This window comes from Cuculus canorus, chromosome 26 (assembly GCF_017976375.1).
Source record: "Cuculus canorus isolate bCucCan1 chromosome 26, bCucCan1.pri, whole genome shotgun sequence".
Taxonomy (NCBI): domain Eukaryota; kingdom Metazoa; phylum Chordata; class Aves; order Cuculiformes; family Cuculidae; genus Cuculus; species Cuculus canorus.
In genome coordinates, this window is record NC_071426.1 from 3671749 (window position 1) to 3696192 (window position 24444).

General features: G+C 49.9%; 1 protein-coding gene across 2 annotated transcripts in view; it reads left to right on the plus strand.

Moving 5' to 3' along the window:
- LOC104065657 (dihydropyrimidinase-related protein 2) overlaps positions 1-24444 on the plus strand; it is a 65510-nt gene that overhangs the window by 26239 nt on the left and 14827 nt on the right. For both annotated transcript variants that reach the window (XM_009568157.2, XM_054088905.1), the window contains exons 4-7: positions 15398-15562; positions 17449-17510; positions 19082-19162; positions 20081-20149. In XM_009568157.2, the coding sequence (XP_009566452.2) occupies positions 15398-15562; positions 17449-17510; positions 19082-19162; positions 20081-20149 (377 nt within the window). The remainder of the gene's footprint in view (positions 1-15397; positions 15563-17448; positions 17511-19081; positions 19163-20080; positions 20150-24444) is intronic.

Below are 24444 nucleotides of genomic sequence, written 5' to 3' on the forward strand. Positions count from 1 at the left end.
GGCTCGTTTCGCTTTCGAGCAGCTGCCTTCTGCAGCAAAGAAGTGTTTAATTCTCTCAAAATGTCCTGAAAGGTGGGGAGCCCCTGGCCCAGGTTGCCCAGAGCAGTGGTGGCTGCCCCATCCCTGGAGGGGTTCCAGGCCAGGTTGGATGGAGTTTGGAGCCCCTGAGCCAGTGGGAGGTGTCCCTGCCCATGGCAGGGGTGGAACTGGATGGGCTTTGAGGTCCCTTCTGACCCAAACCATTCCATGATCCTACAATTCTAAAGTATCTGATTGCTTATATAAAAGATCATTGGACATTTATATGGGTAGAGGCTTCCTTGAATGCTGTCACTAAGATAATGACAGCACCACACAGGAGTGCAGAGTCTTCTCTTCTCTTCTCTTCTCTTCTCTTCTCTTCTCTTCTCTTCTCTTCTCTTCTCTTCTCTTCTCTTCTCTTCTCTTCTCTTCTCTTCTCTTCTCTTCTCTTCTCTTCTCTTCTCTTCTCTTCTCTTCTCCTCTCCTCTCCTCTCCTCTCCTCTCCTCTCCTCTCCTCTCCTCTCCTCTCCTCTCCTCTCCTCTCCTCTCCTCTCCTCTCCTCTCCTCTCCTCTCCTCTCCTCTCCTCTCCTCTCCTCTCCTCTTCTCTCCTCTCCTTTTATACCCTTCACCCCTGCACTGATTCACTCTGAATCGTCTTCGCTTCACTGACTCTCCGCTTCCCGCTGATGTGTTTGCTGCTTTCATTCAGAGGGGGCTTAAAATCCTTCATGAGAAAGTCACTCCGTAAACAGAGATGGACACTCCCCTGTTGAGAGCGGCTCTTCTCAAGCTTTTAAACCTCTCTAAGTCCATTAGGCGCCTCTGCCCGGAGGAGCACGTGCAGCCACCGCACGGCTGCCAGCTTGCACCGAGCTGTCTCTGCCAGCTTCAGACAATCAGAGAATGATGTGAATTGGAAAGGACCTTTACAAGTCATTTGCTTGGACCCCAAAATCTTTAACAGGTTGCCCAGAGCCCCATCCAACCTTTCTGCTGGATGGGATCACCTTCCAGTACTTGAAGGGGCTACAAGAAAGCCGAGGAGGGGCTGTTCATGAAGGCTCGTGGGGATGGGATGAGGGGGAACGGGGATAAACTGGAGAGGAGCAGAGTTAGACTGGACATAAGGAGGAATTTCTTCACCATGAGAGTGGTGAGACACTGGAACAGGTTGCCCAGAGCAGTGGTGGCTCCCCATCCCTGGAGGGGTTCCAGGCCAGGTTGGATGGATCTTGGAGTCCCTGATCCAGAGGGAGGTGTCCCTGCCCATGGCAGGGGGTGGAACAGGGTGGGCTTTGAGGTCCTTTCTAACCCAAACCATTCTACGATATGATTCTAATGACTCCCAGCAGGACCATCTTTCCACGTTAGTGCTGAAAGGAGAGATCGGCAGTGGCTGAGTTTGGCCTGGAGGTCCCTGGAAGCGCTGCAGTCCAGCACGGTTTGTTTGTAATTCAATCAGTAGGGTTTTTTTTTCCCTATTTTCCCATCTTCTGCCTTCCCCAGAGGTGTTCTGGATCCTGGCCCTTGCTCCTTTCCCAGCCTTCTGCCTCTTTGGCAGCACAGGTTTGTCTAAAGCACAGGTGAGCGGAGCGCTTGCCCTCTTCCGTTGCCCAGTTCCGCTCTGGACCCATTCCTCTCATGTCCCTACGGAGGAAGGAGCGGATGGAGGCTGTCCCGCACGTGCTGGAGCCTCTGATTTAGTTATGAACAAATGAATGTTGAAATGGCAACAGCACTGACGGCGCAGCCGTCTTCCTGCAGATGGGACTGACCTAGATTTTTCCATGCATCCGCAAAGAGGGATTTGGCACTCACTCAGGAGAAATAACCAATGTTGTCTGTTTATACAATAGCACTTAATCCCTCTTATTCCATAGAATGGTTGGGAGCAGTAGTGCTGCTTTCCTCCTGTATGGAAGACTTCGTGTTCTTTTGTCTGCAGACCTGCTTTTAAACACTTTTCTTCCTTCGTGGGTCCAACACTCTCATCCCCAAGTCCCGTACGCTATGGATGACACGCAGGAAAAGCATAGAATGGTTTGGATTGGAAGAGACCTCAAAACCCATCCAGTTCCAACCCCCCTTCCATGGGCAGGGACACCTCCCGCTGGATCAGGGGCTCCAAGCCCCATCCAACCTGGCCTGGAACCCCTCCAGGGATGGGGCAGCCACCACTGCTCTGGGCAACCTGGGCCAGGGCCTCCTCACCTTCACAACAAAACATTTCTTCCTGAGATCTCATCTCAATCTCCCCTCTTTCAGCTGAAACCGTTCCCCCTCATCCTCTCCCTGCACCTCCTGATCCAGAGCCCCTCCCCAGCTTTCCTGTAGATCCCTTTTAGTAGCAGTTCCACTGGATCAGGATGCTCCAAGACTCATCCAACCTGACCTTGAACATCTCCAGGAATGGCGCATCCAGAAGAAAAAGAGCTCCTGGATGTCACCAACGTGTTGTGTCTTCCATAGCCCCTTCCATCGATGGATGTAGGCGATACTTTGGAGGTGTAACAGTTGGGTCCTGCAGGGACTTCAGCTGCAGCCGAAGGTGGGAAAGCACTCTTAAAAACTAAAATACAATTATCCACCTCCATTAGCATAACATCGTTAGCTGTCTGCGGTAGGTTTTTAGGGCACGCGTGTTAAACCTTGCTCGATAACGTCTTAATCACCTTCAAGTTGAGACGAGGTCTGAAAAAGAAACACCAGGAAATGGTGCCTCCAGCTTTTTTTTCTTGGCACGTCTTTCTAGGCATGGATTTTTGCTTTCTACCACTGTTTAGTGCCTTGATGTCTTTTACCTCCCTACGAGCTTGACTCAGCAGGAACGGTCCTTGTCAGACAGGAATTTTTAACTTTCCAGGCTGGGAGTTTGCATGTCAGGAGGAGGAAGCAAGTGATGGCTGAAAGGAGCCGTGGATAAAACTAAACGTGGGATTTCTTTCAAGAAATAAGTGATAGGATGAGAGGAAACGGCCTCAAGTTGCGCCAGGGGAGGTTTAGATTGGATAGAAGGAAAAAATTTCTTGACGGAAGGACTGGTGAACATTGCATTGGGCGGTGGTGGCGTCTCCATCCCTGAAGGGATTCAAAGAACGTGTGGCCATGGCACTGTTGGACGCGGTGGTGTTGGATCGATGGTTGGACCGGATAAGCTTAGAGGTCTTTACCAACCTTAATGACTCTTTTTCTCACATGGGGTGGATTCGAGCGAGTGCTGTCGGTAAAGAAGGGTTTCATGGCTTGGGTCAGCAGAGGCTTTTTCCATCTTTCCCTCAGCGCCTCTGCCTTCGGTTCGGAGAGCCCATCTGTTCCTTAGAGACTGGATTTGTTTTAATCTCTCTGCTGAGAGGGAGAAGTGTTTAGAGAATATAAATGAGCTCCTCCTGTCTAGCATGCTTTAATCACGCTTATAAATTGGCATTTGTTACCCGCTTGAGGCTGTGCCTACGTCTTTGCACAACCCTGACTCCTGTGGAGGCCATGGGTGTTTGAAAGGAATGCGGTGATGGACGCTTAAGAGTTAGAGCTTCTGGGGAACCTCTTCTCCTCCTTTGATGCACTACAGTTGGTGTTAGGACCACTTCTGGGATACTAAATCCATCATTTCATTTCTCCAGGCTAGTTGCTAACTGTCCGTAGTGGGAGGTGAAGGGATTGCGGAGGGATTGTAGGCTTTAATTCAAATTAGTTAAGTTCATGTAGACCCTCCTATAACCCGGGCTGCGTCCCGAGCGGTGAGAGGAGCAGTGGCAGGGAGAGGACTCTGCTCCTCTACTCCACTCTCGTGAGACCTCACCTGGAGGACTGCATTCAACTCTGGAGTCCTCAGCGCAGGAAGGACATGAAGCTCTGGGAGTGAGTCCAGAGGAGGCCACGGAGATGATCCGAGGGCTGGAGAACCTCCCATAGGAGGACAGGCTGAGAGGGTTGGGGTTGTTCAGCCTGGAGAAGAGAAGGCTCAGAGGAGCCCTTAGAGCAGCTTCCAAAATGGAAAAGGGCTACAGGAAGGCTCGGGAGGGGCTCTGGATCAGGGAGTGCAGGGAGAGGATGAAGAGGAATGGTTTTGAGCTGAAAGAGGGGAGATTGAGATGATATCTTAGGCAGAAATGTTTTGCTGTGAGGGTGGGGAGGCCCTGGCCCAGGTTGTCCAGAGCAGTGGGGGCTGCTCCATCCCTGGAGGGGTTCAAGGCCAGGTTGGATGGGGCTTGGAGCCCCTGATCCAGTGGGAGGTGTCCCTGTCCATGGAAGGGGGGTTGGAACTGGATGGGCTTTGAGGTCCCTTCCAACCCAAACCGTTCCATGATTCTATGATTTGCCTGTAGAGCTGTAGAGCCCCGTGTGTCAGACGCAGGACGGCACGCAGCAACGAGTCCCTGTCCCTCCCAGCTGAGATCCGTGTGGATGCCGCATCCAATCCCTGCAGCTCGTGGGGCGCAGCTCTGCTTACTGTTAGGATGTAAATAAAAGGAAGAACACTTGAGTGCGGGAGAGATGAGGTGACCCCCGTGTGCACAAAGTGCTTTTGGCTTCCTCAATCCTGAGAGCTTATTGGAAATCATCGGAGGAACCGTTAGATTTAACGTGCAATAACGGGAAATGCTGTGGTGAATGGTTAAAGCTCATCCATAAGGGTCGTACTTTTCAAAGTTCCCCTTCGGGAGCGTATTTCCACCCGATCGCTTTGTTCCTGAAAGCAGTTACAGATGTGCAGTGTGTGTATTTTTGGGATCTGAGGGAACTCTGTGGTGTTTTACATATGAACGAGATTCCCTGGCACAGCCTAGAGGCGGTGGGAGCTGGTGAAGGACTTCCTTGAGATCCATCCTGTGTTATTACTCAGCTCTGCTTTTGTGTGAAGAAGGGAGAAGCTCACAAAGCATTAGACAGCAAGAGACTGCGCAACCCGATATTGCTTCAAAATTCCCTTCATAGGATGGTTTGGGTTGGAATGGGCCTCAAAGCCCATCCAGTTCCACCCCTGCCATGGGCAGGGACACCTCCCACTGGATCAGGGGCTCCAAGAACCATCCAACCTGGCCTGGAACCCCTCCAGGGATGGGGCAGCCACCACTGCTCTGGACAACCTGTTCCAGGGCCTCCCCACTCTCATGGTGAAGAAATTCCTCCTAATGTCCAGTCTAAATCTGCCCCTCTCCAGTTTATCCCCGTTCCTCTTTGTCCTATCCCCACAAGCCTTTGTGAACAGCAAAACATCTCTGCCCAAGATGTCATCTCAATCTCCCCTCTTGCAGCTCAAAACCATCTCCCCTTGTCCTATCCCTGTACTCCCTGATCCAGAGCCCCTCCCCAGCTTTCCTGGAGCCCCTTTCAATAGTGGAAACTGCTCTAAGGTCTTTGTGGAGCCTTCTCTTCTCCAGGCTGAACAACGCCAACTCTCTCAGCCTGTCCTCATACAGGAGGTTCTCCAGCCCTCTAACCATCTCCGTGGCCTCCTCTGGACTCGCTCCAACAGCCCCATGTCCTTCCTGTGCTGAGGACTCCAGAACTGGACACGGGGCTCCAGGTGGGGTCTCACAAGAGAGGGATGAAGTTCTGTGAAATGAAGCCAAGAAGCCCAAATTTGGTCTTTGGCGACAATGATGCAAATCCAGAATTGTTGCGGCTTCCCGGCTAGTGGAAAAAGCCTGACGGGCGGTGCGTATCTCCACTGACCCGAGAGGGACAAACCGACTGACAGCACTTGATCTCTTGTCCTCTGGGGTTTGATCAAACCTTTACCTCTTGGATGTGGTTTCCCAGTTGTGTTTTGCCTTGATTGGAATCCATGGCTACACACGGAGTTTTTCTCTATCCCATTCTCTCCAGCTTTATAGGCCAATTTCTTTGGAAGTGTTTGAAGTCCTGTGTCCTTTTTCTTTTTTTCTTTCGTGGGAGTATATCTCAAAGAAAGAATAAATCTTGGAAGCATTAAAAACCTCTTTTGAACTTGGCTCCCCGCCTCCTGCATCGTGGTGACCTCCGGAGCTACAGGCAGAGCTTGGATGTACAATAAACCTGTTCTTTTTTGATCTGATCTGAATACGTAGCCATTCCAGCTGTTGAAGAGGGTCATTAATTACTGTTTGAACATACAGACCCCTATTCTTTACGTTTGCGTCCAGCTGCCTTTAAATTATTAATCATTTCTTTGGATCTAATCGGCAAAAAAAAAGAGAAGTGAAATATCTCTATGACATCAGTGAGGGAATAGCAGAACATTGCAGTCTGAAAATGTCATCGGTGTAGCACGGATATATCTTATTGTTCTGAGCCTGGTCCAGCTTCTCATTCCTCTGCACAATGTTCAAGGCACTGGATCTAAACAGACGGAAAACAACACGCGATGTCACGTGGCCTGCCTTTTCTTCTGGTAGTCTTGCAGACCCATGGAAGCAAACGGTCCTGGTGTAGTTGTACTAGGATCAAAGAATCATGGGGTGGTTTAAGTTGGAAGGGACCTCAAAGCCCATCCAGTTCCACCCCTGCCATGGGCAGGGACACCTCCCACTGGCTCAGGGGCTCCAAGCCCCATCCAACCTGGCCTGGAACACCTCCAGGGATGGGGCAGCCATAACTTCCCTGGACAACCTCTTCCAGGACCTCCCCACCCTCATGGTGAAGAAATTCTTTCTTATGTCTATTCTAAACCTGCCCTTCTCCAGTTTATCCCCATTCCCCTCTCGTCCTATCACCACAAGCCTTTATCTACAGCCCCTCCACAGCTTTCTTGGAGCCCCTTCAGGTACTGGAAGGTCATTATATGTTCTCCTCAGAGCCTTCTCTTCTCCAGGCTGAACAACCCCAACTCTTTCAGTCTCTCTTCCTAAGATCTCATCCCAATCTCCCCTCTTTAAGCTTAAACCTGCTCCTCCTTGTTCTCTCCCTGAACCCCCTGATAAGGATCCCCATCGTGCATATCAGCAAGGTAAACGCTCTTCTGTGCGGAGCGTTGTTACTTTTCAGAAGAACCTTTATTTCAGTATCTCGTCTTGGAGGAAAAAAAACATAACAGTGAAATAAGGTGGAATAAATTCCCAGAAATCTGCAAAGCTGAAGTCTGATTGCTGGATCCAAGATGCAAACGTTCTTCGTTTGACTTTTCGTTGCCTTCATGTGAACCAGCTGAGGTAGGTCAGCTACCCGAAATGGTGACCTTAAAAGTGATCTTGTCGCTATCCTTTCTTGTTCTAGATTAAAACAGACCCCCAGCCATGGTTTAGAGGAAGAACTGGGTATGAAATCACAGCATAGGAGATGAGAGGCTCTTTTAGGTTGCTTGGTTTGGGATTTTTGAGCTCGGAGAAATGCTGAGGTCTCTATCTAGCCTGAATCCATGCAGAGACGGTGACCTGCAGTTATCTTTTGGTGCTTCAAGGAGAAGTCTTACTGCTGGAAGGCTTGACTTTCAAACAGCTTTGTTACTGCCCAAGGCAGTTTCTGGAGCCCTATGTCCAGTTCTGGAATCCTCAGCACAGGAAGGACATGGAGCTGTTGGAGCGAGTCCAGAGGAGGCCACGGAGATGGTCAGAGGGCTGGAGAACCTCCTGGAGGACAGGCTGAGAGAGTTGGCGTTGTTCAGCCTGGAGAAGAGAAGGCTCCAAGGAGACCTTAGAGCAGCTTCCAGCATGGAAAATGGCTCCAGAAAAGCTGAGGAGGGGCTCTGGATCAGTGGTGGCTGCCCCAACCCTGGAGGTGTTCCAGGCCAGGTTGGATGGGGCTTGGAGCCCCTGATCCAGTGGGAGTTGTCCCTGCCCGTGGCAGGGAGTGGAACTGGATGGGTTTTGAGATCCCTTCGCACCCATAGAATCCTCCGATTCTATGGATTTCTTGACGCATCAAAGGATCACGATGATATATCGCCAATGGGAGGTGGGATTCTTATCTTCTACCAGCTCAGGGTTTGAAATAAGGGCTGTGTTTCTGCCATATAATTTTCTGTGATGTGAAGCTTCTTGGATCAGGCAAAGGGCTTTCAGTTCTCCCCTACTGATTTTATTCCGTTGGCTTTCACAGCACTACTCCCGGTTCCCACCAGTGCCAGAGTATCGCTGCCGCTATCACCAGCAACAACTCCAGATTTCCAAGCAGGGAGCTATGCAATTACCAGGGCTGAATTTAATTACGCCCTTGCAATAAAAATGCTTTGTGACAGACCGTACAACTCAATAAATTTGCCAGATTTCATCGCATGCAGTTGCTGTGAAGATTAAGTAGTATTAAAAAGGCAGATGTGTTTATAGCGATGGAGCTGCTATTTAAAGTTTCGGGTGGGAGAGCTCTGCCTGCTCATAGTTAAGTTAAAATGTTAAGGATTTTCACCTTATAAACTCCTCTTAAACAATAGGCACATTTAATGTTGGTCGGAGCAGGAAATCATGTGTAAAACTGCCGTTTATAAAAGCAACGCTGCATACGTGGTTTTATTGCCTACACAATTTTGGTAACATCTGACCCTAATTCAGGTTTATATCATCCGTATCAAAGCGTTTTTTTCTCTTTCCTCGTAGTGGTGTTGATGCATCCTTTAAGATGACGCGTAATTAAAGCAGATGAAAAGAAAAAAAACCTTTCCAGGGGAAAGCTGGAAACGAGGGTTATAAATAGGAACGCCAGGAAGAGGTTGTGAGTGAGCCAAGGCTGCTCAGAGGAGGAAAGCAAAAACCCGACCGTGCCACAATAGCAGGAAGCTATAAAACCCATTAATCCCCACCCATGAGGACATCCATCCAAAAAGTAACGTCTTGTTTTCCAGGCAGGGCTAAAAGCTGAATTCTGCTCTCCCTCCGAAGCAATAATTTCTCTTAAGCTTAGCAAAGGCTCAAAAATATAAAGGCATAGCTCTGCAACTGCATTTTTTCTTTGAGAGCTTCTAAGTGCCAGAGAGAGATTAGATGGGATTTTTTTATGGCTTCCGTCTCAAAGCATCCTGCAGGCGGGGGGTTAAGTTCTTCTGTCTTCGTAGAATCACAGAACGGTTTGGGTTGGAAGGGACCTCAAAGCCCATCCGGTTCCAACCATGAGTAGGGACACCTCTATGGTCGTTGGCCTCTACGGTCATTTCCAAATAGTGACACCTAATTTTAATTCTAGAATTGTAGAATCGTAGAATAGTTTGGGTTGGAAGGGACCTTAAAGATTATCCAGTTCTAACCCCTCTGCCATGGGCAGGGACACCTCCCACTGGGTCAGAGGCTCCAAGATCCATCCAACCTGGCCTTGAACACCTCCAGGGATGGGACAACCTGTTCCAGGGCCTTTCCACCCTCATAGGAGAATTTTTCTTCTTAATATCTAACCTTATCTAATACTGAATCTAATGTAATACTTGGAAGTAAGAGCAGATGGACCCTGTAAACGATGGAAAGTTTTAATAATGATGGAAGAGCCAAACCAGGCACATTGGAGAGGTGACTCAGAGTCTTAGTGATGGTGGTTGGACCATTCATTCCAGCACAGGTGCTCAAATCCCACTGCCTTCCAAAGGGAGCCTGGGAAAAAGATAAACAGACCATCTAGTAATTTTGGAATCTCATCGTGATGGCTTTAAATTGGAGGGAGGGAAGATTTAGACTACGCCCTAGGCTGCTGCGTTTTGGATTCTGCATCTCCCAAGGTTAGAAGATAAATCTACAGAATGTTTTCTGTTCATAGCTGAGAAACCACGGCAATTCTAACCTTGGCTTTGCCATGGAACTTGCTGAAAGCATACGTTAAATCATGGAATCATGGAATCATAGAATAGTTTGGGTTGGAAGGGACCTTAAAGATCATCCAGTTCCAACTGTTGTGATGGGAAGGGACACCTCCCACTGGATCAGGGGCTCCAAGCTCCATCCAACCTGGGCTGGAACACCTCCAGGGATGGGGCAGCCACCAATAAAGAGAAACATTGGGATTAGGGCTGAAATTCACTCTGATTCAGGGAACCACTCCAAGGACCACGAGCTGTCTAGTTCCTCCTTTGAAGATTTCAACACTGATGAAGTGATACTGAGATGGTCTCTTCCTTTTCTCTTTTTTTTTTCCCTTCATCTTGTTTCTGGTTTTGGTGCGAGCTTTGAGCTTAATTTAAGCTGGCAGCTTCCTTTTCCGACCTCAGCAGCTGACATCATTTGTACAGCAATAATCAACAACAGGAAGAAAACATCTGGGCTTGGAAGCACAAAGGGATCAAGACTGGAGCGGTCTGGAGAATAAAGGAGTGACAGCAGGCTCTGCTGCAACAGTTTATCTCCTGTAGACATGAGGCCACTCCAGCGGCTGTGGGAGTTGAACATTCCTACTTTCTGAGATGAAGGAAGGAAAGATGGGGCAGCAAACTGTCAGGTTTCCCAGAGAGAAACGGTTCAGGGAGGTCAGGACAGCACTCTGCGTTCTGCGTGGGAAGCCTCCAGGGTGATCTCCACAGCTGGGGTTGCTGCGTCCTCCAAGGGGGTCGGAAGACCTTGTGTCCGTGGTCCTATGGTGTATCGTAGCCAAAGGTCCTCTTGGGAACCTAAGGCTGTGGGAATGCAGGGATGGAGCTTTCATCGGCTCCTTTGTAACGCTTTGAAGCACAGGAACCGTAGAGACAGAGCTTTTTGTTTGACTCTGAGCTCTTGAGCTGTGCCTGAGGGCTGGAAGGAAAACTTCCTCTGAGCTGTGTGTGGGCGATTCCTGCCCCACGCCAACAGGTAGAATCATAGAATCATGGAATCGTTAAGGTTGGAAAAGACCTCTAAGATCATCCAGTCCAACCGTCAGCCCAACCCCACCATGTCCTGAAGTGCCACGTCTACATGTTCTTTAAACCCCTGCAGGGATGGGAACTCCACCACTGCCCCCATCCAGTGCTTCACTACACTTTTGGTAAATAACTTTTCCATAATATCCAATCTAAACCTCCCCTGATGCAATTTGTGGCCATTTCCTCTCTTTCTATCACTTGTTACTTGGGAGAAGAGACCAACCACCTCGCTACAACCTCCTTTCTGGCAGCTGTAGAGAGCCACGATGTCTCCCCTCAGTAGCTGCAACGCCCAGTTCTTTTAACAATAAGTGAAGAATTGATCTTGACTCTTCTTCAAATAACCTAGGCTCGTTCTCACTTATTTAGGCCCCTCCAAACCCCGTAGTAAGTAAGGATGTGGACCATGAACTTGCAATGTCATTGGCCCCTCACATTGTAACGAAGGATGGTAAAATAGAGGAGACATTTGCATTGGTGTCTGAATTACCTTTAGAATAGCACTTAGGGTTATATCCACCTTGCGTACGGCTTACGTGCAGCATCTACTGCTTCTGCTGCCTTTCCTGTAGCAACAGAGATTCCTCCCTGCTGGATTCCAGGTGTAGAAACATGGAATGAGTTGGGTTGGAAGGGACCTCAAAGCCCATCCAGTTCCATCCCCTGCCCAAGGACACCTCCCACCGGATCAGGGGCTCCAAGCCCCATCCAACCTGGCTTTGAACCCCTCCAGGGATGGAGCATCCACAACCTCCCTGAGCAACCTGTTCCAGGGTCTCACCACTCATGGTGAAGAAATTCTTCCTAATGTCCATTCTAAAGCTGCCCCTCTCCAGTTTATCCCCGTTCCCCCTCGTCCTATCCCCACAAGCCTTTGTGAACAGCCCCTCTCCAGCTTTCCTGTAGCCCCTTTGGGTACTGGAAGGTCACTTAATATAACGGAGCGGTTGGTCAGGAATATTAACCTGGCAGAAAGCTGCTATGGAAACAAACCACGTTGTGTTTTGATGGGGATGATGGGCGATTTGGCTGTCAGTGAGCTCAAGGGAGCTGCTCGGAGGTGTGTGCAGCTTCCATCGGAGACATTCCTCATCCCCGGAGCTGCTTTTCACGCACAAACACACCCTTACCTCCATCCCTTATTGTAACCAGCTGTGGTTTGGGTTTCTCCGAGCTCTGCTAGAGCTCCCTTGCCTCTTCTCCCAGTGCTTCCCCACGCTCCCGTTAGTCATACTTGGGCAGTGCATGAAATGAGGTGGTGATAAAGCTCAGGTCCTCGACACCGGAGTCATTCCCAGGGGCTCTGTGCTGGACTGGGAAGACTCTACTATATTAACCCCTTGGTGCCTCCTGTTGCCCGTAAGCCATGAATCATCTTAGGGTTGACGGAGCTCTAAGAGCACCTTTTGTCTTAAGTCGAGATGGATTTATTACTGTGATATCTTACAGATTAAGTGGTTTTTTTTGGCTTTTTAATTAGTCAGTGGGCTGAAGGAGACAGCTCTCATGTCAAGGCCATTAGTGAAAACGTGGGGTTTCTCTGTATCCCGTCGGTAACACAGAGGGAATGTCATTTTTCTCCTCCTTGTTCATACTACTTAAGCTCAAGATTCACTTTGGCACAGTGACAAGGGACTACGTGCTATCCAAGGAACAATTCGGTCGGGAAGTTAGGAGAAGGTTTCTGACCACTGGGGAGGAGGAGTTCACGGAACAGAAAAGGGATGAATGATTTTAAAGACAGGACAACCTATTGCCTTGTTAAATTTGGGGATGCTCTTCCCAAGGGTGGTGGAAAACACATCTCGGATCTGATGCCGGTCACCGGGCAAATATCAGAGCTTTCAGTCATAGCACAGGTTCCTCTGTCGGAGCAGGCGATGGCCACCTTGAACCCCTCAGCTGGTGAACCGTGTCCCGTTCTGGAGTCCTCAGCGCAGGAAGGACATGGAGCTGTTGGAGCGAGTCCAGAGGAGGCCACAGAGATGATCCGAGGGCTGAAGAACCTCCTGTATGAGGCCAGGCTGAGAGAGTTGGGGTTGTTCAGCCTGGAGAGGAGAAGGCTCTGAGGAGACCTTAGAGCAGCTTCCAGCGCTGAAAGGGGCTCCAGAAAAGCTGAGGAGGGGCTCTGGATGGGGAAGGGCAGGGAGAGGACGAGGGGAAGGGTTTTGTGCTGCAAGAGAGGAGATTGAGATGAGACGTTAGGCAGAAATGTTTTGCTGTGAGGGTGGCGAGGAAGAAGTTGCCCAGAGCAGTGGTGGCTGCCCCATCCCTGGAGGTGTTCCAGGCCGGGTTGGATGGGGCTTGGAGCCCCTGAGCTGGTGGGATGTCCCTGCCCGTGGCAGGGGTGGGACTGGATGATCTCTAAGGTCCGTTCCAACCCAAACTACTCTATGACTCAATGGTTGGTTTGGGAAATCCTCTCAGCTTTCTGCAGCATTCACACATCTCGGACACTGGAGATTTCGTTACCAGCGCTGGTGGCTGTGGAGGAGAGCAGCACTGCTTTTGCAGCGGGACGAGAGCTCCTGGTGTAAATCCAGTGCTTAAGGCAGTGTAACACCAGCAAATCCAGGCTGTCATGTCTGCGTGGGGGGAAGCAAAGCTTTGTACTTCCCTGAGCGAGTCAGGCCCAAGGACTGTGTCTCCCATCCCAGCTGTGATTTAGAGCTGACGGCGGAGCTGATGGCAGCCCAGATACTCACCAGGAAAGTTAAAAATAAACTGCAGGAAATTCTCTGCTTGTCATTGAAGCAACTTTTTCTTTTTTTTATGTGTGTGTTTTGCTATCAAATAGACTCTCTTCGCCTCCCCAGCAGTGACTGCCCCGTTTGTGACCCCTGAGGTCCCCACAGGCTCTTCCTCCTCTCTCTGTAGCGGTTCAGTTCTGAGATGCTCATTGGCTTCTTTTGTATCGCTGAGTCTGGTGAAGGTCTTGGAGATCTGGTGCTTTCAAATAAAAATAGGAATGCTATTCAGATCACCAGGGTGAACGCTGAACCTTCATGTCCAAATCTCTTTAGTCCAAAAAGGACGTGGACCTGTTGGAGTGAGTCCAGAGGAGGTGATCTTGAGGATTGGAGAACCTTCCGTACAGGCTGAGAGAGTTGGGGTTGTTCAGCCTGGAGAAGAGAAGGCTCTGAGGAGACCTTAGAGCAGCTTCCAGTGCTGAAAGGGCCTCCAGGAAAGCTGGAGAGGGGCTCTGGATCAGGGAGCGCAGGGAGAGGATGAGGGGGAATGGTTTTGAGCTGAAAGAGAGGAGATTGAGATGAGATGTGAGGCAGAAATGTTCTCCTGTGCGGATGGGGAGGCCCTGGCCCAGGTTGTCCAGAGCAGTGGTGGCTGCCCCATCCCTGGAGGGGTTCCAGGCCAGGTTGGATGGGGCTTGGAGCCCCTGATCCAGTGGGAGGTGTCCCTGCCCATGGCAGGGGGTGGAACTGGATGGGCTTTGAGGTCCGTTCCAACCCGACTCATTCCATGATTCTATGATTCTTTTGTTACATCCATGGCACTGATTGAAGATCCTGTCGCTGCCTACAAACCAGTGGCTGCTTGATGTAATGAACGAGGATCAGACCGAGCAGATGCCAGAGGACTATCTTGTCATCAGGAGACACCTCTCTAGCCATGACAGACTGGAGCTCATGGTTCTTCAGTTCTTACTTGCATGCCATGTCTGAAAGGTGCTCTTGGTTGGGATGTGTGGAAGGTGGAGTTGGTTGGGATGTGTGGAAAGTGGAGTTGGTTGGGATGTGTGGAAGGTGGAGTTGGTTGGGATGTGTGGAAGGTGGAGTTGGTTGGGATGTGTGGAAGGTGGTGTTGGTTGGGATGTGTGGAAAGTGGAGTTGGTTGGGATGTGTGGAAGGTAGAGTTGGTTGGGATGTGTGGAAAGTGGAGTTGGTTGGGATGTGTGGAAAGTGGAGTTGGTTGGGATGTGTGGAAAGTGGAGTTGGTTGGGATGTGTGGAAGGTAGAGTTGGTTGGGATGTGTGGAAGGTGGAGTTGGTTGGGATGTGTGGAAGGTGGAGTTGGTTGGGATGTGTGGAAGGTGGTGTTGGTTGGGATGTGTGGAAAGTGGAGTTGGTTGGGATGTGTGGAAGGTGGAGTTGGTTGGGATGTGTGGAAGGTGCTCATAGTAGCACAAAGCAGCTCTACTCCACGTGTGGAGTCCCTGGTTGTCCCTGCATCTGCGCCAGCAGTAATTTGCCCTCCTTGGGTGCTTCTTTAGCATCTTCCAAGGCTCAGACAAAGGCACTGCTTGAACATGAGGTGCTGAGTGCTGGAAGCTGCTGACTGATGCCGGCGGGGGGTTTTGCCTGTGTCATTGTTTATTTGTCACCAAACAGGGGTGGTGTTTACGGAGCGCTCTGTGGTTTGGTCGCTGCTGCCCAAGGAGTTTCGTTTGCTCCATTCACAAACAATTGCAGTAAACAGGCTCTGGTAATTGCATTTTTTCCTTCAGCTTTGGCTCCATAATCACCTTCCTGGCTGCATTCTCGGAGCTTTAGAAACGAAGCCTTTCAAAGATTTTAAGGGAAGAGGATGTCTTCTTTTTGCATCAACTTGTGCAGAGCGTGTTTTCTGTCCTGGACATCCAGGAAAGCTGCTGTGCCATCAACTTACCAGTGCTTTGGTTGTCTTTCCCAGTTGATCACGTCGTTCCGGAGCCAGGAACCAGTTTGCTGACTGCGTTTGACCAGTGGCGAGAATGGGCAGACAGCAAATCCTGCTGCGATTACTCTCTGCACGTGGATATCACCGAGTGGCATAAAGGGGTCCAGGAGGAGATGGAAGCTCTGGTTAAAGATCATGGTAAGTCCACTTATTAGAAGTTCAGGGAACACTTTCCCCTCATTTTTTAGGACTGGCTTCACTATCTTGACATGAGCCAACAACGTGCGCTCGCAGCCCAGAAGGCAGATTGCATCCTGGGCTGCGTCCAAAGCAGCGTGGCCAGCAGGGAGGGAGGGGATTCTGCCCCTCTGTTCCTCTCTTGAGAGACCTCATCTGGAGGATTGTGTCCAGTTCTGGAATCATCAACATAAGAAGGAGATGAAGCTGTTGGAATGGGTCCAGAGGATGATCCGAGGGCTGGAGCACCTCCTGTACGAGGACAGGCTGAGAGAGTTGGGGTTGTTCAGCCTGGAGAAGAGAAGGCTCCAAAGAGACCTTCTAGCGACCTTCCAGTACCTGAAGGGGCTCCAAAAAAGCTGGAAAGGGGCTGTTCACAAAGGCTTGTGGGGAGAGGATGAGGGGGAACGGGGATAAACTGGAGAGGGGCAGATTTAGGCTGGATATAAGGAAGATTTTCTTCATCATGAGAGTAGTGAGACACTGGAACATGTTGCCCAGGGAAGTTGTGACTGCCCCATCCCTGGAGGGGTTCCAGGCCAGGTTGGATGGGGCTTGGAGCCCCTGATCCAGTGGGAGGTGTCCCTGCCCACGGCCGGGGGTTGGAACTGGATGATCTTTAAGTTCCCTTCCAACCCAAACTCTTCTATGATTCTATTTCTTAGGATTGGCTCCCTTGTTCTTTAGGACAGGTTTCTTTATTTTTTTAGGACCGGCTATTGTGAAATATTTAACTTTGACATCCCAACAAAGCACTTTTGAGCCCAGACATTAATTTGGCCCCATCCTGGCTTGTTACGAAGGTCCAGAGAGTCCCTTTTGCGGAGGGCTCGGGGGACGGCACCCACCCGCGTTGCTGCAGAGCTTTGGGTGGGTGAACATTGGTTTTGCAGAGGGGAATCTCCTGCTGCTGCCGAGCAGGGGAACAGCTTTGCCCACTGGATGCCCTTTGATTTTCATTAGTACAGGTGGGTGACAGCTTCAGTCATTGAACTGTTGTAAACAAGGGAAGAATGAGGCCCAGAAGGAATAATCCAGCGTTGTTAGGAGTGGAGAAGAGCTGAATGAAACGACTTCATAGGTTTTTTCCCCCCTCTTTAATATCCTTGACGTTTCACCCTTAGGCTAAAGTAATTTTCCATCCTGTTTGTAATTTAAAAACCTAAGCTTTTACATCCTAAGGAGTGCTTTCCCACACGTGCCGGGTGAGAGCTTTTACTGATTCACAGGGAAAGCCGACTTTGGAGCACTCCCTGGATCTTGGTCAGTAGGATCATGGCACGAGGGTGCTCACAGGCACCGATTTCCCATCGCTCTCGCAGGAGGGAGTGTGGGATCACGCAGACAAACCCAGGCTGCTTTTGCGCGTGATGCATGTTGCTTATTTTATTATTCAACCTCCTCCAGTGCTGAATCCAGAGAATTTCTCTTATTTCAGTGGTAAGTGAGGGTTTAGCTTCCCTGCGGCCGGAGTGTGGACTCCTCCGTTCCCGGCAGTGGTGTTAATAAATGCCACCTGGCCGAGGAGATCCTGCCTTTACGCTGCGATCTCTTCACAGAACCTGTGTGCACGCACACGTGTGTACACATTTCTCAGCAGATTAAAGTCATTTCTTTGTCTGCCCATCATTACCTGACCTACCCATCGTCAACCTGATCCGGTGGGAGGTGTCCCTGCCCGTGGCAGGAGGTGGGACTGGATGGGCTTTGAGGTCCCTTCCAACCCAACCCATTCTGCGATTGCTGCTTTAGGGGGCTGTTGAGAAGGATGTCTTCTGGATGAGAAACAGAGTGTTCCTGCCTGCAATTTGTATGTCAAAGATAATTCTTTGCTGTCTTTCTGCCAGGTGTGAACTCCTTCTTGGTTTACATGGCTTTCAAAGATCGCTTTCAGCTGACTGATTCTCAGGTAGGAAGGCTGAACGTTCACTTGATTCTGTCGCTGCGAGCGGTGCATTACTCACAGGCAAGGGTTTAAATTCAAAGCACCTCCCGTACGAGGACAGGCTGAGAGAGTTGGGGTTGTTCAGCCTGGAGAAGAGAAGGCTCCACGGAGACCTTAGAGCAGCTTCCAGTGCTGAAAGGGGCTCCAGGAAAGCTGGGGAGGGGCTCTGGATCAGGGAGGGCAGGAAAGGGATGAGAGGGAATGGCTTTGAGTTGCAAGAGGGGAGATTGAGATGAGACCTTGGGCAGAAATGTTTTCCTATGAGGGTGGGGATGCCCTGGCCCAGGTTGCCCAGAGCAGTGGGGGCTGCCCCATCCCTGGAGGGGTTCCAGGCCAGGTTGGATGGGGCTCGGAGCCCCTGATCCAGTGGGAGGTGTCCCTGCCCATGGCAGGGGGTGGGACTGGATGGGCTTTGAGGTCCCTTCCAACCCAAACCATTCCATGACTCTCTGGTTCCACGATTCTCTTCTGGATTCAGTGTTTGTATGCAAAAATGGTACCTAAAATCTACCACGGTACCCACAGCCCTGATACGAAGATTATTTGTTTAATAAATAAACCCAACCCACACCAAACCCTGGAAGCTCAGTTGGGAAAAGCAATGGCAAACCCCTCATTCTCAAAGATCTGAGGTTTCATTTTGGCTCCTTTGGTGTGGAAGCGCAGTTCTATGATTTGTTGTCCTCTGCTTGGGTGCAGAGCAGGACAAGGAGGTCTCCGGTGTAACAGCTCTGTGTTCATAAACCGAAGCCGATTCTGCTCCCAACGTGGGACCCTTAGAATCGCTTGGACTTTAAAGGAATTCTCCTCCCGTTCGCTGTTTTGGTGGCTACGTTTGGGCACATTTAATTATTGACATGGGCAGTTTATATTTCCAGAAGTGGTGGGAGGAGAGGAATTCCTGGGAGTCATTTGGAGGGGTGTAGGAGGCGGGGGTGGATTGCCGTTATCTCCAATGACGCTGGTAAGCATTTTAATGAGTGATCAGCAACAGAGCTGGCGTCAGGCAGGGGTTACTCGACCTGAACCCTCTCAGACCGGTGCCTGGAGTGGGAAATCACGCTGTTCCTCCTGGGCAGCGAGAGGGGTGGGTGCAGATTCTCCGTGAAAATCAGATGTAAGGGCTTGTTTCTGCCAGGCACCAATGAACGAAGTCATCAAACAGGTACCGCTCTTAAACTCCTTAAAATCACTCCAGCTATAGCCCAGTGCTGTTGCTCTTTCTTCCTCCAGTGTGATAAATTACACCAGATCTGCCTTTTCAATAGCGCTGCTTTGCCATATCCGTAGTATCCAACTACGTGGATTCCGAACCGCAGTTCTAAGCAGGAAAATGGATTGTAGCTATGCAGGAAACCACATCTTCAGTTTCTTAATGCTTCCCATTCTCTTTTCCATTCTGCAAAGTCCTGCATGCAGAAGGAGCCCGGAGTGTGTCCTTTAAAATAGTACAGTGTATAATATAAATATATAGTTTAATATGTATAATAGTGTACACTCAGGGGGTATTGGAATGTGTGTTTTCTGTCTTGCAGATATACGAGGTCCTGAGTGTAATCCGGGATATCGGCGCGACGGCTCAAGTGCACGCTGAGAACGGTGATATCATTGCTGAGGTATGTTCTGTTTATTCTGGGGATTATTAACGTCAAAATGCTGGGAGGGATTTAAACTCCAATTCCTTCTTTGCAAGCAGAAAAACATCACCAAGGCTTTTAAAAGCTCGATGTAGCTGTCTGGAGGATGCGAGCAGAGCTGGGCATCAAATCTACTCCCCTTCTTTGCCACTGATAAAAGCAGAGTTTCGTGGCAGCTTTCAGTTTGTGGTGGTTATTGGCTATTTCTGCCCATAAATGAAAGGCTGTGTCTGGCTGAGACTGTCGATGTGTGCAATAAAATGCTCCACAGGAACTAAACTGAGGGGAGCGGGAAGGGAAATAGCTTCATACAGTACGAGGGATGCTGATGTTTAGGATCTGTTCTTACAATCCCAAGGATGCTGATGTTTGGGAGCCGTGCATCCTTGAAACAGCTGCAAAGAAGAAATGTTAATGATGTATTTGGATTTAATCTGATCTCAGGCTCACTCCATACATTATGTCTCGGCGTGGCAGAGCATTTCTGCATTGTCTGCCTGGGGAAGATCCCACCTGAGGCTTTGAGCTCAGTGCCCTGCAGTTGCAGGATGGTTTTTGAATGAGATACTGCTTCGCCATGTCTTAGAGATTATCTTATAGACACAAATGAGCAGTGAAAGCCGAGGGGCTGTGAACTCAGTGGGAAGCAAATCAAACCACAAGGTTTCTCTGACCTCCTGTGAACAAATCAGCAAGGGCTTGGTGAGCTCTGCTTAGTCTCAGCGTGGGAAGCTGGGCAGGACTCTGGTTGTAAAGCCTCACGTGATTATTCGTTAGCACAGATGCCTGAGATCTCACTTGTGCTTCTTTCAAACAGCTGTGTTTGCTGCAGGGAAAAACGCATGGCGGTTTAAATCTTTTTTTTTTCCTGCTTTTTTCTTTTTCTCTCTGCCTTAGGAGCAGCAAAGGATCCTGGAGCTGGGGATTACGGGCCCTGAAGGGCATGTGTTGAGCAGACCCGAAGAGGTGAGGCTTTGCACTGCCTTTGCATTTGCTACTTCCATTTATAACTTCTTTGCATCGCCGTCTGTACTTCATATTGGGATGAACGTGGCTGGAAATAGGATTTCATTCTTACTGTAAAACTTATTGCTGCGTGGGGTAAGGGAAGGCACTTCTAGGGACTAACAGGTAACCCGTCCCTACTAGGGATTAACAGGTAACTAGTCCCTTCTAGAGGCGTTCCTAGGAGGCATTGGGGAGCCCCTTCAGCTTCTGAACGGGAGAAGGGGACGCCTCCAAGGAGTAATTCATCCAGCCTGCGATCGGATTCATGCTCTGGAAGAGCTCATCTCTTCCTGTTCATTATTGGAGATAAAGGCTCTGCTCACACATCAGTATCTCCAGCGAGGTGAGATGTGTTTAAACCACAGAGCCCACGATAAGCAGTCAAGATGCAGCCGGCTGTTGGTATTAGGACATTCTCAGTTCAGCCCAAAGTGAAGTCCTACCTTAGGAGATGTAGAACCTGAAGCACAGGTAGAGCCCAGTCTGCCTGGATCACCAACTCCTTGATTCCACTGCTGCACAGGAGCACTTGAAGTTGGCATCCCCAAAGATCCGGTAGAGCTGCACCCTGAAGTTCTTGAATTTCCCCATCACTTTCAGTTGAGTTTCGGAAGAGTAAAGAGTTCAGAATTCAGGTTTATGAGGCTTATGTAGGATTCTGCCACCGACTCTTCTAGATCCCACCTCTTGTCAGCTTCTCTCTCAGTTCGTATTTCATCAAGACTCTCTCTGAAACAGCAGATGTTTTAATACGTGCCAGATCCTGGTATCTTAGGCCCTTGCGTAGCTTCCATTACCATCGTATTTGATCACTTGAATGTTTTACTGACGCTGGATTTTCTACACCGAGGGACTAAAGCAGTTTGCTGAAGGCACAGAAATTGTCTGCCAGAGAGGATCCTAATTCTCACACCCTAAGCCTGCACTTCAATATGGTTCACCTCCTTCCTTCCTCACTGATTTCTCACCCCAACCCCTCTCACTCCCTCTAAATCTTCAAAAGAAATCTCCAGAGTAAGAAAGAAGCTTAAAACTTTGCTTTTTAGGTTGGTTTCCATTGCATCCTTCGTTTCCAGTCTTTGTGTATTTTGAAGCTAGACATTTCACCGTGGCGTTCCTGCTTTGTGAAGTCCGTCTGTTATGTACAAGCCGTTCTTTTTGTTCCTCCAAGACGTTGGGGCTTTGCTGCCTGCCAGATGCAGCAGCTGGAAGCTGGTTGGGTGAGCTCATCCACACGTGCCCCTCCTGCTCCCTCTCTCTTTCCTCCCCTCGGTTCAGACAAGCAGCAGCCAGAGACGTTTCAATAGGAACATAAATCATTCAGCTGCTTCATGCAATGACTTGGGCAGCGCGTGAATCCTCACAGAATTGGTGTTTGGCTCCATGAGATGGGATTTTTCGCTTCCTGGAAGTTGTGAGCAAACCCTTGGACTGAGCCTTCCACCCACCCACCCACCTCGGCATTTTTGGGTTTTTACATATTATTTGGCGTGCATCGAGAGAGCAGGAACAGATGCTGATGTGACAGATAGGGCTCATCTAAGCACCTCGGAGCACCCCTACGCTTTTGTTGACTTGAAAGGAAGGCCGCTCCTTGCCTCAAAGGGTCTGGCCATCCAACTAGCCAGGTTTTCATAGAATGGTGAAATGGTTCAGGTTGGAAGGGACCTCAAAGCCCATCCAGTTCCACCCCTGGACCAGTTCCACACCTGGACCAGTTCCACACCTCCCACTGGATCAGGGGCTCCAAGCCCCATCCAACCTGGCCTTGAACACCTCCAGGGATGAGGCAGCCACCACTGCTCTGGGCAACCTGGACCAGTGTCTCACCACTCTCATGGTGAAGAAATTCCTCCTTATGTCCAGTCTAAATCTGCCCCTCTCCAGTTTATCCCCGTTCCCCCTCATCCTATCATCACAAGCCTTTATGAACAGCCCCTCTCCAGCTTTCTTGTAGACCCTTCAGGTCCTGGAAGCTGCTCTAAGGCCTCCTCAGAGCCTTCTCTTCTCCAGGCTGAACAACCCCAACTCTATCACTCTGTCCTCGTACGGGAGGTTCTCCAGCCCTCCGGTCATCTTTGTAGCCTCCTCTGGACCCATTCCAACAGCTCCATCTTCTTCTTACATTGAGGATTCCAGAACTGGACACAATCCTCTGGATGAGGTCTCCCAAGAGAGGGACAGAGGGGCAGAATCCCCTCCCTCCCTGCTGGCCACGCTGGTTTGGATGCAGCCCAGGACACGGTTGGCCCCTGGGCTGCGAGCGCGTGTTGCCGGCTCATATCAAGCTTCTCAAGATCTCATCTCCATGGCATAGGAAACAGCAGGAAACAATGGCGTCTACCTCCCTCCCCTTCTCTGGAAGTAGCTTTGTGTTTTTAAGTAGCTCTTCCATGGAAGTAGCTTTGTGTTTTTAAAACCATACAATTCCCTTGAAGCTGTCTGATGACAAAAGCCAGATTCCGAGGGTGGCAGCAGGTCCATAATTCCTGTTGACTTCAGCGGGAGCGGATCTTTCTTGATATCCTGGAGAACTGTTAATGCTAGAATGGTCTTTTCCCATTGCCCCTTACGGAGTGTAAAGTGTGTCCTAAGGACTTGATGATGGTTGTCATCTTTCAGAAGAGCTGCTTAATTCATGGAATCATTAAGGTTGGAAAAGACCTCTAAGTTCATCCAGTCCAACGCTCAGCCCAGCTCCACCGTGCTGACTAAACCGTGTCCTGAAGTGCCACATCTACACGTTCTTTGAACCCCTCCAGCTGGAGGCTCCACCACTGCCCTGGGCAGACTGGTGCGATGCTTCACCACTCTTTCAGTGAAGAAATCTTTCCTACTATCCCATCTAAACCTCCCGTGGTGCAACCTGAGGCCGTTTCCTCTCACCCTCCATCTACAGCAAACGAGCAGGAGCTGTTGAACAAGTCTAAAATAGTTATTAAGTCAAAACTCCCACTCAATTCAGGGAGATTGAAGTCAGAGTGAAGTATTCAGGGTCTGACCAAGGGCATTTGTGCCTCGGAGCGTTCGCATCTGCATTCCCAGGTTGAATTAAGGTCCCAGGCATGAATTAAGGTTTAATTGTCACTGCTGACTCATGGGTTTCGCTTGTTCCCCTCAGGAGCCTGGGTTGAGCCAAGGTGATGGTATTCCGCCAGCAAAGGGAGTCTTAATTAAGACATCACCATCCCAAGACAGCATCACCCATCGCTTTCTAGAAAACTCTCCCTCTCATAGCTCAGATCTTTTTGTGATGACTTTTTGGAGCGTTCCATTATTTTTTGTTTTGATTTTAGCCACAAAAACGTTGAAAGCACACGGAGTCCAAGCGCTCCAGGAAACGTCGGTCTTCTTTTTTTTTCCAAGAGAACTGCCGCGCTCGGGCTTCTAACACACGCTGGTAATTGCAAACATTCCCCTTTGGGCTCGTCGTTGGGTTATTGTTCTGTGCCCGTCACCGTAGCGTCTGGGCACAAGGTGCTTGTTCCCATCCTTGAAGGTGTTCAAAGCCAGGATGGATGGGACTTGGAGCAACCCATGGGATGTGTCCTTGCCCACGGCAGGGGATTGGAAATGGATGGTTTTAGAGGTCCCTTCCAATTTAAACCATTCTAAGATTCTCTTCTGTGCAGAAAATATTCTCCACCTTTTGGTCAGAAGTCTGGAGCTGTGTATTTCGCTTTGCAAGTGGGGAAACTGAGGCACAGTGACGAGCCTGCTTTAAAGGGATAGTTTGCAAACTGATGCCATTGCCTGGAAGCGTTGGCCCATCTGACGTCTCTCTTTGTCTCTAAGGAGAGACAAGTATGCTTTTCTTGGCTCTTCCTTTCAGCCTCCGTCTTCCCTGCAAGCGCTGCTGGCTGTGGCACTCTGTCCTGGAATAAACACCCTTCCCTGCAGCCTGTTCCATTCGCCTGGGGCAGCTGGGCCAGAAAATGTCCCGTCTGTACCGGGGAGGGTTAGTCAGGAGCCCTGGCCTGGTGACAATTAGGACTTTAACCCTTTTGGCACCGCAGAGTAGCCTCGTGGCTCGTGTTCTTTTCTGATCTCTCAGCTGCCGTCGTGGTGGGTTTGAGGGGCTGCAAACCGAGCAGTGTTACAGAAAGAGGCGCTGTCAGTGTGAGCAGAGCTGTTGTGAGCTCTTGGACATCAGCGTAGTGAATGCACGGTTGCCTGGGCCCATGGGTCCTTCATTTCAGGTCCTTCTTCCTGGGGATCCAGCACGGTGCAAGGAGCCAGCAGAGTGCGTTCTG